Raw genomic sequence first — 13,468 nt, forward strand, 5'->3', positions numbered from 1 at the left:
GCTTCAAATAGAAATACCAGATTTATCATCACCTGCCTTTGACTACTGAATATTGAAAAATGCTCTGCATGTGCCTCTGTTCTACCAAGCTGATAACCAATGCTCCTGAAACAAGCAGAGTGGTTTAAATATTACTCTCACCTATACTACTTTTGGATACTGTCCCCCTAAAATTTAAACCAAAAGGAGAAAATTTTAATCTCTTATTATCTTTATGAACCTTCAGACTTGCAGTTACATTTCTTCTTCAACTTTCTACTGTAATTTGAGAACAGTACACAGAAGACACCCTACAGGCAACTGGACATTTATGCTCTCTAGGTGAACAAAAATCTTTATAGAATTTCACAGACAGGTAGTCTTGCACTGTCCTGCATCCAGGACTACTTTCTCTAAAAATTATTTTGCATTCCACTATTTATTCTTCTGTGTCCTGTAATAAGGCAGAGCATTTCTTGCAGCATCCAGGATCTCCAAGTCCAAAACTACCCCCAGGAAGAACCACGTGTCTGTTAACTCACCAAAACTTAAACTCGATATTCAAAGACAAACTGAAGCAAAATTGAATACAATGCTGAGTATTTTTTGACAAGTAAAGCAGCAACAGGGATATGGCAACAGAAAAACATATACATACTACAGGCAACAGGAGTTGCAGGCCACATTAGTTCCTGCATGCGTGACCTTCGACCTTGCGAATCGACGTAAACTCCCATATGGCTGAAGCAAAGCAGGAATTCCTCATTACTGAGCTCCACAGCACAAAGGGCATCAAAAGACTGCTGGGAGAGGAAGATAAGCGAGGGGTCATTAGGATTTACCAGGTTTATAGATTGTCCATCTCCCTGGATGGTCAACAGAGAGAACCCAGACTGGTAGCCAACACAGAGCTTGTCCTTGAACACTGTCATCCACTGTACAATTCCTGGAGCCTGAATTTCACTGAATTTTTTGTGGAAAGGTTTAGTTCTGTGAATTTCATAGCAAAAAACCTGTCGTTTGACAGCCACAAACAAACAAGTAGAAGAACTCTTCTTTAGTGTTCCAGTTGTAATCAATTGGCAGCCTTTAGTTTCTGCAAGCTTAATGTCAAAGTTCCCTTCTGACCCATCCAGAGAGGCCCAGGGGTAAAGGTGGACGTGATGGTTCCGACCACAGATGAGGATGATGATTTTTTCTTTGGGAGCAAGCTCTATCTGGTACACCTTCTTGCAGTCAGCAGCTCGGACTATCACTGCAAAGGAAACAAGAGCTGCCATCAGTTAAACAGGAAAATCACCAGGCCCAGAAACACTGCAGTGCTACACAGTGAGGCCTGAAAATTAATCCAAACACAGACATGTACCAGGTGAGGAAGAGCACTTATTACACATGCTTGATTCTCTGTTATTAATTCTCAGAGCAAACAATGAAACAAAGCATTCCTGCAACCCTCTCTATTCATAACAAAAATCTCAACAACACTTTGTGGGAAAATGCTGCTTAACATGTAGGATAAATGAAGACATTTCTTTATATAATTGTATCTGTACCATCTGTACAGTGAAAGATGTTGCATCTTCAGAAGTGGGTCCCACCTCCAGGGAAACATCAGCATCTTCAGTAAATTTTGGAGGAAGACCAAATTAGCAGAAAACAAAGACAAGAAATATAAAGTATTTATTTAATCCTGATAAGTGAGGAGACAAAATGCTGTACTGTTGGCAGATCTCTCAGCCAGGTACAAAAGCAGTACAGTAAGGGGGTGTAAAACACACATATGGAAAGAGAAAAAATGCTCTTTGTGATAGGGAAAGGATAAGAGGAATGGGCTTAGGCTGCAGGAACAGAGGCTCAGGACAGGCACCAGGAAAGCCCTTTCAGAACAAGGACTAGCCAGGCTACCCATGGGGAGTTTTGCTGTTTGATGCATTTTTTTAAAGCAGGGTTAGAGGCAGCTAAGGGGGTTAGGTACAATGTGTGCTCTTTGGGGATCTTGGCTATACAAGAACTTTCAAGAATGAAGTGAGTGTTTAATGGGGTACAAACAAGAGAGCAATTCTAAACTAGGAAACTTAATAAGCATAAACCAATAAAATTAAATTGTAACTTTCATTTTTCTGCTAGCTGAATGCTTTAAAATATTTGTGAATTGTAGTTAAAAAAAAAAAAAGAGAACTCTTCATTGGAAATTCTTTGCCTTTTTTCAGTAACAGTTGAGTAATGTAGCCAAAGTTACCCAATTCTTTAAACTTGGCAATAAGACTTTAGCTGTTTAAATCACAAAGTGCTGTTGTGCTGTACCCTCACCTGAATAAATAGATGAAATGTCTGAAGAAATGCTCTAGGAAATAACTGGCTTTGCCACAGAGAAATGGTTTCCTTCCTAGCTCTAACTCCAGCCTATTTGTCAAGAATTAAGCAATATTCTAACCAAAGACCTTTGCCATAAACAGCTGGCAGTTAATTAACACTAAAAAATTACAACTGCTATAAAATTAAAAACAGATTACGATTTACCAAAAATGCTATTAACACACAGAACTGGCCAGAGAAAACTCCTGCTAAACATTTCTTAGCTTAAAACCAAACCTGATAATTAATTTTCACATTTACATATAACATGGTGATGCAGATAATTGTTCCTTTAGGAAATGACCTTTTAAATTAAATTTACAACTTTCTTTTATGCAAGAAGCTGTGCTGGAATTCCTGGAATTATTTTCATCTCAAGTTATGTTTATATCTAACTACTTAAAGAATGATGACCACTGGAAGTTTACTCAATGGAATGGCATTCATTACTGCTAAAAAGAATTCCAAATATCTGCTGTCTCCATGTATAAAGCAGTTTCTCCTGGAACTGGGCAATGTTTTATTCTAAACAAGAATTTTCTTGTGACCCAAAACCACATCTCTGATATAATTTAATTTTGGAAGTCAAGTAAATCTTTAAAACCTATATTCACTGCTTTATTTTACATTGAAATGCAAGCTTTAGCATGAGTAAAATCCAACTTTCAAATAGCCACAAACTAAATTACACAGAAAAAGGAATTGAGAACATCACTGACAAGACCAGCACCCCAAGACACATTTGCTTTGGACACCATTGGTCTTGAAGAGAATGTGAGTGGCTGTCAAGTTTCTGGAAGAAACAGGTAAGACATGGAGGTTTTAAAGGGAAGTCTACAAACTTTGTGTGTGCTGTGCATGCTCTGTGTGCTGATGCATTTTGATACCAGCTGTGGGAACACAGCTAAGGTGAGAATGTGCCAGGATATGCCCAGTAACTCATCCCTTTAATTTCAGCCACTCACCTGAATGTAACGATAATGACCAAATTAGTGCTTACACCTCACATTCACTTTTCCTTCTCATCAATTAACTGAGTGTTTAATACTTACTATACATGAAAGGCTGTTGTGCAACCTATATTACAGCAGCACTCAAAGTTATGGAGCTCATTATTTTGTATGTAATTACTGCATGCATTATGGCCTGACTTACCATCACGGGTCACCTCTATCACATACAGTCCTTCTTCTGAGCCAATTGCAATTCTGTCTCGATCTAAGGGGGGAAAAAAGGCCATTAATTCAGCTAAGCTTGGTCTTATCTTTAAAACAGGCTGTTTGTTTTGAACAGCTGAAAAAATTTCTGCACAAACAGATTTTCACCAGCAAATCAATTTTGCTTGAGTTCACACAGTCTGTCAAAAGCATGCTAAGTACCACATTGCTAAAACAACCTGCTGAACAACTCAACAGTATTATTTACTCCAAATGGATGAAGAAACCTGAATATCAATGCAAGATTAGCATTTTTCGCCCATTATTAAATTCCTATCAAGGAATTCAGCTGAGGAATTTATTTCAAGATGTCAGTGCTCTCATTATAAAAGCCCATCTAAAAGTTCCAACCACCTTCACACACTGATAAAAGTGAAATCAAACATACCTACAATAGCAGCAGCTAAACTTGCTTTAATAAGAGGCAGTGTACTGTCATAGGCTTCTTGGGGAATATGCACAACCTGGTTCCTCAGCCTGTTTTTGTGCAGGATAGACTGCAACCCTTCTAGGATTCCAACCCACTTTCTCTTTTCATTCTCATTTTCTGTCAGGATCAGTAGAGAACAAGACTTTGAAGGCAAACCTAAGAGAGAAGCTGTCACCTTTAAACAGATAGAGACAGTGAAATTAGTTGGAGTAATAAAAACCTTTTTTAACACACAGAACTGTAAAAAAAACTACACTTTCTCATGACAATGGAATGATGTACCCAAGAAACATACACAACACATACAGCTAATACAGCCACAGTGCTTCAGAAAAACTTACAAAACACAACTACTTCACAAGCCACAGTGGCTTTGTTCAAAAGTACTCAGCCTTGCTTAAATATTCTGAATCCTAACATATGGGCAGGGAATGCCACAATAATCAATACATGGCAGTAAAAGGCTCCTTCCTGCTCTGAACCATTGTCTGTCCTGATCCCACCCACCCATAATTCACTGAGAGTGACACACATGCTTTGGGAACCAGATGCATTGAAACCCAAAGGCATTGCTATCATCAGTTCTGAATTTGTTATCTAATTTTCCAAATATCTGTCGAGGGGAAGAGCACATCATGTCTGCATTCAAAGCTATGCAGGAAAGCAGTATTTGAGACTGAAGAACTGCATTCTCCCACGTCCCTGTGCTAAAAGAAAATCACTATGGCTTCACTTAATTTTCAGTTAAATCATAAATCATCCCATAGATCTCAAAGCAGAATGTGTTCAACATAGAAAAACTATCCAGGAACTTCTGTTGCCTGAAGAAAGCATGCAGTAATTCTTAATATTTTGGGGTTTTGTACTGCATGAAGAGACTGAAGGGTTTATGGTATCATGAGAACTATACTTTCAGCCACAAACAAACAGGCCATCAGCCAACATCAGCCCTCAGCACAGACTCTGAGTAACAACATTTGAACAGAGAAAGACCAACAAAAGGTGTAAAAGTGCAAATCTGAAGGCTGTAACATGGAATGTGAGACCTTCAGCCTACATGCTGTTGTAAGGAAATCATTGTAAGGATGGATGTTGTGGTAATGCAACACACACACTTCCTGGAAGAGTGAATAAACAGTAACACTCATCTTGAAGATAAAATAAATCTGAAAGTAAACTTGGGACAACAGGATGTCAAAGACAGAAGTTCAGAAGTAAGATGAAGGTAGAGGTGAGGGGAGGTAGGGAAAGAACTGAGTAGCTGCAACTGCTCATAGCTCTTACTATTCTGCATTAAGGTTTGTTCCTGTCTAAACTGTTACTAAGCATTAATATTTTAAAGACAGATAAAGGCATAATGGATAATGTTTAGAAAACAACGCAAAACCAGATTCCCGCAATGGCTTTCCATTTGAAGTACCACCATGTATTACTCCCCACTCTTTTGAAGCTGGCAACATACATAGTCAAATGCAAGAAAAAAAGTGAGCAGTCGGTCATAATATATATTGCATTATTTATCATATAAAAATCCATTATTTGCTATGAAATTCAAGGCTTCTTAACTTGGACTGCTAAGCTGTGGGAGCACTCCATTACAGCCAACTCCCACACTATTATTAGAAATGTGAACTGATGGCAGAATTTAAGACTGTGGTGTCTGAATGTCAGCATGGCCTAACACCCAGCTTTAAAAACTGGTTACCAAGGAGAAATGTTTGAATCTGAGACAAATTCTTACTCTTCTTGAATTCATGGGGAGTCAGAGGTGGGAACATGTGTTTGGCAGCATTCTATTTGTAGAACAGAATTTGCTGGGTATTGTTTTCTGCTGATAGAATATCCAGAAGAAATGAAAATCTGTCTTTCATAGGCTACCAATATCACCATGTGCTATGTGCAATGACACATACAAAAGAAGGACCACATTTTTACACAATGATGTGAATTAAAAGTTTAAACTGTTCTGTGCAAGCTACTCTATGTGATTCTGTCAGCAAGATGCAGATCCAGAACTAAACTGAGATGAGATTCTCCCAATCAGGTTTAGTGGTTTCCAGTTTTAGAAATTCCTGCTTTTGAAGGAGGACATAGAACTGAGAAAAGTTGAAATTCAGCAGCTTCTCTGGTCCCCTACCTAAATGGATATATTCACACATCAAGCTTCCAGTTAATTAATCACATCTCTTTAGCAGGGGATAATTTGATCAAACCATGGAGATATCTGGTCATGTATATCCACACAAATATTTTTACAGAGGGATATTTGACAAAAATGACTTTTATTATTTAGATACCCTTTCAGTTAAAAACTGCAGGCAGAAATTAGAGCAGCAAGTCAGGCAGGCTGAACTGAATGGATGCCTTGTTCTTAAATGAATGAACCATCATTCTGCACACCAAATTTTCTCTCCTCAGAAATTTTCTCTCCTCACCAAATTTTCTCTCCTTCCTTACAGTATTCTATGTTTGCTAATTTAAGAAGAGAGCAGGCAGATGGGAACTAAAAAACCAAAAACCAAAATACAATCATGAGGAAACTTAAGGTACAGGCAGTGGTAAACCAAAGTATGAAAATTCACTACAGAAAATATTTTTACAAAAAAAGCAGAAAAGCAGAGACAGAGGCAGACAAGTAGCAAAGACAATTCCCAAGTAAAATCCTGAAGGACCAAATGATAGGCACTGCAATTGACTGAAAGCTCTTTGCTTTCCATGTTTTCCTGACTTGATTCTAAATGGGTGAAGATCAGAGATGCTGAAAACAATGAGTTTCTGTATTCAAATGTAAGGGACTATGGATACTGGCTACAAATGTATTCTTTACTAAATTTTGGAACTCCAGATTTAATATGATTCACACAAAACAGAGAAATTAAGTTTCTGTTGTTAAAAACTAAATACAGCATTCAGATAGAACATACAATAAAGGGGATATTAAAGCTCAGTTCATTATTTTCTCTTATTTTATTTTTTCTCCTATACTTAAATATGAAATTAAGGAAACTAGATCAGTTTCAGAATATTCTGTTACAGCACTGTAACAAGTAAAAACAGAATCTGGTAATACCAATGGAAAAAGAGAGAAAATATACTGAATTATACTCAGGAAAATAAAAAAAGTGACAAACTTTATATACAAGGAAGCAGCTAAAGAATGAGAACTTTGTTGTCACATTCATATTTTCTGAAAAATCCCTTTGCCCAGAATTTTTCTCCTGGGAAGCTGAGAAGCCTCAGAGAAAAGGAAAACAATAATTATCTCATTTGCTTGTCCTCTGTTTAGCTCATGGGGAATGTGTTTGGAGATTGTTTCATTGGTTTCTGGTGTGAGAGCTTTCACTCATTGGCAAATCAGGGCCAAGCAGTGTTGGGACTCTGGAGAGAGTCACGAGTTTTCATTATTATCTTTTTAGCATTCTGTAAGTATCCTTTCTCTATTCTTTAGTATTCTTTATATAGTATTCTTTAATACAATATAGCATCTTAAAATAATAAATTAGCCTTCTGAGAACATGGAGTCAGATTCATCATTCCTTCCTGCCATGGGGCTTCCTGCAAATAAAACACATATTGCTCTTCTACATATGTCAGCAGCCCTTGTAAATTCTTACACTTCTACATAACCTAATCAAGGTTAGATTTGGACAGTATATGCCACTATCAAAACAAACCAGTGGCATTTAACAGGCATTTTCTGTAGGAGTCAGTGCACAGCCATACCCTGAATATACACGGGATGTCTTTCCGCGTTGCGTGTATCACATCTGAGGCCAGGACAGAGCTCACACAAAAATCTTCATCTCTAGGGAGAAAAGAGAACAAGAGCATCACACACAAGCACACACACAGATTACTGAGCAGAATCTAACTGGTATCACCACTGTTTCAATAGGCTGCAATCTCCTAACACCGCACAGAGGTCACAACTGCTTTGTTATGCTCTAACCATCCTTGGCCCAAACAGCTGCCAAGCCTCAGTTATGTCTCTACAGCATCTGGCACGTGTACCTCAGTCCACCTGAAGCTAAGCAGGGTGGCTTTGTGTAGTTTTGGTGTCCCAACCACACCTACTCTACAATTAGAAGCAAGAATATTGCTCTTCCAGCCCAGCAGACACATTAGAAATGAATAATTCATACCTCAATGTGTAGCAAGAGAGGGGCCTTTGGAAAAAAAGAAAAATCACATAAAAAGCTCTTGGCAACATAATTATAGTTTGTGGGTTTTCAAATAAGGGTTTTCAAAACAGCTAGATTTTATTCTCTATTACAGTAAAATAAACAGACATCAGAACAACTTTTGCATTTTAGAGTGCTCCACCCCAGAGGGCTTGTCTGCACTAGCCTTTTCAAACTGAATTTGACCAAGTTGATCACCATAATTGCCAATTTTAGTGCAAAAATGACACTAATGTCTGAAACTTGCCTGTGCTAGAATTCATAGCTGTGATGGTTAACATCTATTAAAAACATCTGAGAACCCTCAGATGGCAGCCTCAAAGGGGCAGCTACAACAAGCAGATAAAACATGGCACAGTTGGTATATGGTATCTGGCTGAGTTGCTTCAAGCAATGTAGTGATGGGAATGCTGCTATTTGCAATACTTCCACGTTCCTGCTCCCACTGCCAGCATGTCAGAGAGCTGACACTGACAGCTCCCAGCACAGCACTACTGCTGTAACCCCACCATACTGCTGTCTGGAAAAAATATAAACCAAGGTGCTTGTGAATGCAAACTTTATATTCAACACAGGTACAAAGGTGCTGTAACATTAAAAGGTATTACACTTTCTTGATATTTCCAAAAATTGAAATAAAAGAATTTCCTTGGTTACTCTGATCAACTGAAGTCTCAGATATTTGGTAGGCAGTGCTCACTGGTTCAGATGGTTCCCCTTGAAGTAATAACTCCTGTTAAAAGGCAGGGTCAGAGCCATTTGCAGTGGAAATTAGTTGATGCTTTTCTGCAGACTACTTCAATTTTTCTAACATGCCTGAATACTTATTGCCTATGGGATGATGTGTGACTCAATGTTGAGGTCAGAGTGCATGGGAAAAGCAATCTACCAATATACACTTGCTTTTTATAGGTGCAAATGGAATTCTAGGAAGAAGCATGCCAATGCTGTGAATGCTGGTGATTGCAGTGTGAGTGACTGTAAAGTAACTTAAGCAATTTCTTATTGAACCACCTTGATCAGCCTAAACTCAGCTGCAGTTTAGGTACACAATACATGAATCTTCTTAGGACACAGCTCTCAAAATCTTCTAATTTCTTGTGTACTAGAAATAAACACTCCTGTTAATGAAAAAGTAGAGAGTATTTCTACTCTGCTCTAACAATACAAACCTGAGATCCAAGACTTGACTTGCCACAACTCCAGGCTGGGTGGATTTTCCTTCAGGCACATCATATAAGAACAGTTTACAGTCACAGACAACTGCATAAGCCCTCTGCCACCCTTTCTTAACTCCTGTAGGCTTTGGGACCTGCAGGGAAATAACTGATTGCTTATTACAGGCACATGCAGAAGACACAGAAAGCAGGACATTTAGAAAAGCCCATACTTAGAACAATGGAATTAGAGCACTTTTCTACTTGTCCTTCAAAACAGGATGAAAAATAAAAATCAAGCAATCATTTTTCCTCTTTTAAGTTCAACCATTCCTTGTTACAGCTCAAAAAAAATATGAAGACTTGTATAAAGATATTAGTTTTGGATATTCCACCAATGCCAAAATGGTAGGACAGTTTAACTTTTGTATTATGCTTACATCAAAAATGACAAAAACTCTTTCTTAAACCATTCTTTTTTTTCCCCTGCTGCTTACGAACATTGTAGCTACTAATCTACTGACCTTCAGCTCTTGTAGTAAAACCAAGTGTTTCTCCCACATCTAAAGCAATGAAGGTTAAATAAGTTACATAGATGGCACACAAAGCCTTAAGGCACTATTTAGGAGATGTGTTTAAACATACTTAGAGGTTTCAAGCTGTAGAGCTGTAAGTGAAGTTAAGGATTCTTCTCTTGTCCAAGAAGAAAAGACTGTTACCTTGACATAACCTTTGTAGGCTGTTCCTATTCCTCTTTGCACATCTACTCCAAGAGGCCTTTTGGCTTGTTCAGGGGGTATAGGGCAGACCTGAGGTGCACTGTCCTTGCAGGAAACATGGCATGCAAATGAACACACTAAGTACAAAAGAGAAAATTCACAGTGAAATGTGTGTATGAGTCAATCATTACAGGTGATTAACATAGTCTACACTCAGCAAATTAATTAATCACACTGAAATTGGCAGTCAAATAGTGAAATAGCTCACTAGGCTGAAGAAGTGAACACACCTAGATATTGTATGAGACTCTCCTAAGTGCTTTTATTTCCTCTTTTTAGCCTATTATGTTCATAAAGGGCAGGAACTGAGTCCACATTTAAAGGAAAATTTAAGGAGTTGGGCAGCCTTGCTGGTGTTAAGCACCAACTGATCCAGTCACAAAAGAGAAACAGTGTTAATAAAGAAGGAATAAAAATTAGGGTAGTGCTAATAGGTGTTTAATTTGATCCACATATGCAAGAACACTGCAAAAACAAAGTAAAAATAAACTGATCAAAAAATAGAAAGAGTTAAACTATTAAACACAAGACAGACATAAATAAAGCATAAATAAAGTAGAAACCAGGGACAAGGACTGAAATACTGCATGATGAAAGAGTCATATATACCTATTGCCAGAGTTCCAGTAAATTCAAATAAGGAGCAAACTAGCATTGAATGCTTTCTTACCATTTGCACCACTTGTGCTGCACCAGCAAGGGACAGATGTCTCTAGGTCTCGTCTACAGAGCACTTCACACAGAAGCAGTACACAGAAAAACCTCCTAATACATGCCATTTCACATGAGACAGACTACAAGAACTGTGGAATGAGTTCATGTGTTATATCATCTGACCCACAGCTTAGGGGTGAGATCCTTCCACTGAGATTTTACTTTGTTTGTCCCAGCTACCCTGTTTCTACCAGGAAGCTTGGGAAGGCAGGAAGAGAGGGGCACAACACTCTGAGCTGTCCTGTGTGTTTCCTCCTAACCATATTCTCAGAAGTGAGAATCTGGCAGATATCCTAGGTACATCTTGTTCTGTAATTCTGAAGTTTCAAAGGATTCCAAAAAACTGGAAACGGTCTGCTTCTGCTACAGCCACAGACAGGGCAACAAAGCTCCTCATGATGCCTGAGGGAGGAGACAGCAGAGGGGGCAGCTCAGATCAGGTTGCCTGGTTTGTTTTTTGAGCTACTGTCTAATCCCAGGAGGGCAGGGGTTACCAAAGTCACACCCACAAAGAACTGTAGGTGCTCCTCAAAATCAGGTAATAAATTCAGCTCTTGGAGGAGGCATCATGATTATTTGGGACTGTGGATATTGAGGTACACCAGTTACAGAATAGGGAAAATCCACAGGATAGAGTCAGTTCCAGTCCTCTGTAAGTGTAGCTGTATTTTACCACAGTCTCCAGGATTAGAAAGAGAAGGAATTGGGAAATGCAAGTGATTGAGAGGGGAACGTTTGGCAAAATTTTGTTCTACTGGAATCATCTCTATTTTTATATCAATGTGATTTTAGTTTTTTTCTGTAGCAATCAAGAGCTGCTGTAGATTAGGCAAAATGGAGAACTAATGATGCAGAGCTTATCAAAATACACAAGACAAAAGAAGAGTGAAGCCCCTAGCTGCACTAAAGGAAAAAGACAGTTTCAAGCTTGCAAGAAGAGATGCAAAACAAGAGCTCAGAACTGTCAGCAACAGGAGACAAAAGGCAGCCCCAGGGCAAGTGCTGGCAGAGTGATAGGTTCTCCTGGGGAAGAACTGCCACCAGAAGATCTGCCAGGAAAAAAGCCCTGAAGGGCAGATGAGGCAATCTACATGTGATACTGAGGGTGTCAGTGGAGAGGCTGCCACTAGCAAGAACTAAGCTGGGCACAGAAATAAAGTTATTTATACTGTAGTATACTATATGAATTTATGGCCTATTTAACTGAGCTCATGTGTCTAATCAATATACAGAAAGTATTTTCAAATGAAAATACCTCCATATACTTGAACATGGAATTCAGAAGTGATACATGCATCAGAGAAAGCATTTTAAATAAAACTAATGGACAGCAAGACAGGCTACAAGCCAAATAACAGAGCAAACAGTCCTCCCAACATATGGGGTTTATGACCAGAACAGCATAAAATAGACATAATCAGATTCATGTCACCAGATCATTCCTGGAGTTTTCTCTAGTACAACAAAAAAACCAGTCCTGTCTTCCCTACCCCCTGCCCTGCACTAATGGTAATAGAATTAATTAATATTATACAATATGCAAGGAAACCATACTTCATCATTCTACTAAATAGACTTCAGGAATATGCTGTGATGCAACAGAAAGGAAAATCATCCAGTGGCAGCCACCCCTCTCTTTCATTCCCTCCCCAAAGAAATGGTTGTCTTAAAATACATTGGCTTTTTTGAGGGGTTTGCTGAAAATTTACAAAAAAATTCACCAACTCACCGTCACAGGCATAACCTTGTCGAACTAATCCCACCATGAGAGAGGTGCAATGACTACACTGAGTGGGGCTGGTGAATGACTTGATATTGAGCTGGTGAGCTTTAGGCTGAAAGATACATTCAGGATTATAAAACTCATTATTTTCTGGGCTTGAGTAATGCAAGCACCTCCCTCCACCACCCTCCAGTAGATCAGTGTGTACATTATGAAGCTGGGCTTCTTTTATGTAAGTGCATCTTGTAGCAGGTGCTGCAAGACAACAGTAACAGTTTTATTTCCAACTCCAAAAGACAGTCAGACCCAAAACTACAACCATGTTTTGTCATCCCCTCCAACAAAACAAAACCCACTGATGATGTGCATGTGGAAGCATTTGATTAAAAACACAGACCTAACAAAAACACAAACATGACAAACCCAAACAGGACAAGAAAACACAGAGGGCTCATTTATAAATGATATTTTTTTCCTTTGTTCTTTAGAATAAGGTTAGCACAGTCCCCCTACCTTTGGTACAGCTAGAGAAATGGACTGAATGGTGGGGGAAGGAGCAGCAGGCATCCTCTGAAGCCGAATTGGTTCCTGAATCACAAGAAACTGTAATTGAGCAAAATAAGGCTGCAAGAATTTGTTTCAAAATTGGGGTGGCAAAGCTTATTGTTCTGATTTTTTTTCCTTTTTTGAAAATTATCAATAATTTAATAATTGTAAACATTGCCATTCTGATTTAAGAGAAACAGATTGTGTTTTAAAGCACTCACAGGAAAGCCTGCACACTAACAAACAAGCAGCAATACAGAAAACATGAAAATGAGGTACATCAACATACACAAAGCCAGTGAAAAGGTTTCATTTGCAACTGTCCTCAAAGCAGATGCAATTAACACTGAGACATTGCAAATATGCAGCATTCAATCCTGCTTCTTC

The 13,468-nt window shown here is 38.6% G+C and overlaps 1 protein-coding gene across 6 annotated transcripts in view; it reads right to left on the reverse strand.

Annotated features, from left to right (window-relative positions):
* CDC42BPB (CDC42 binding protein kinase beta) overlaps positions 1 to 13,468 on the reverse strand; it is a 91,065-nt gene that overhangs the window by 8,146 nt on the left and 69,451 nt on the right. For 2 of the 6 annotated variants that reach the window (XM_059473630.1, XM_059473629.1), the window contains exons 23-30: positions 13,049 to 13,123; positions 12,542 to 12,647; positions 10,039 to 10,175; positions 9,335 to 9,474; positions 7,705 to 7,786; positions 3,940 to 4,156; positions 3,490 to 3,552; positions 638 to 1,234 (exon numbers count right to left, since the gene is read on the reverse strand). In XM_059473630.1, the coding sequence (XP_059329613.1) occupies positions 638 to 1,234; positions 3,490 to 3,552; positions 3,940 to 4,156; positions 7,705 to 7,786; positions 9,335 to 9,474; positions 10,039 to 10,175; positions 12,542 to 12,647; positions 13,049 to 13,123 (1,417 nt within the window). Of the gene's footprint in view, positions 1 to 637; positions 1,235 to 3,489; positions 3,553 to 3,939; positions 4,157 to 7,704; positions 7,787 to 9,334; positions 9,475 to 10,038; positions 10,176 to 12,541; positions 12,648 to 13,048; positions 13,139 to 13,468 lie in introns of all 6 variants that reach the window. The other 4 variants (XM_059473628.1, XM_059473627.1, XM_059473632.1 and 1 more) reach the window with 2 other exon arrangements.

The sequence above is a fragment of the Ammospiza nelsoni genome, chromosome 6 (genome assembly GCF_027579445.1).
Source record: "Ammospiza nelsoni isolate bAmmNel1 chromosome 6, bAmmNel1.pri, whole genome shotgun sequence".
NCBI lineage: Eukaryota > Metazoa > Chordata > Aves > Passeriformes > Passerellidae > Ammospiza > Ammospiza nelsoni.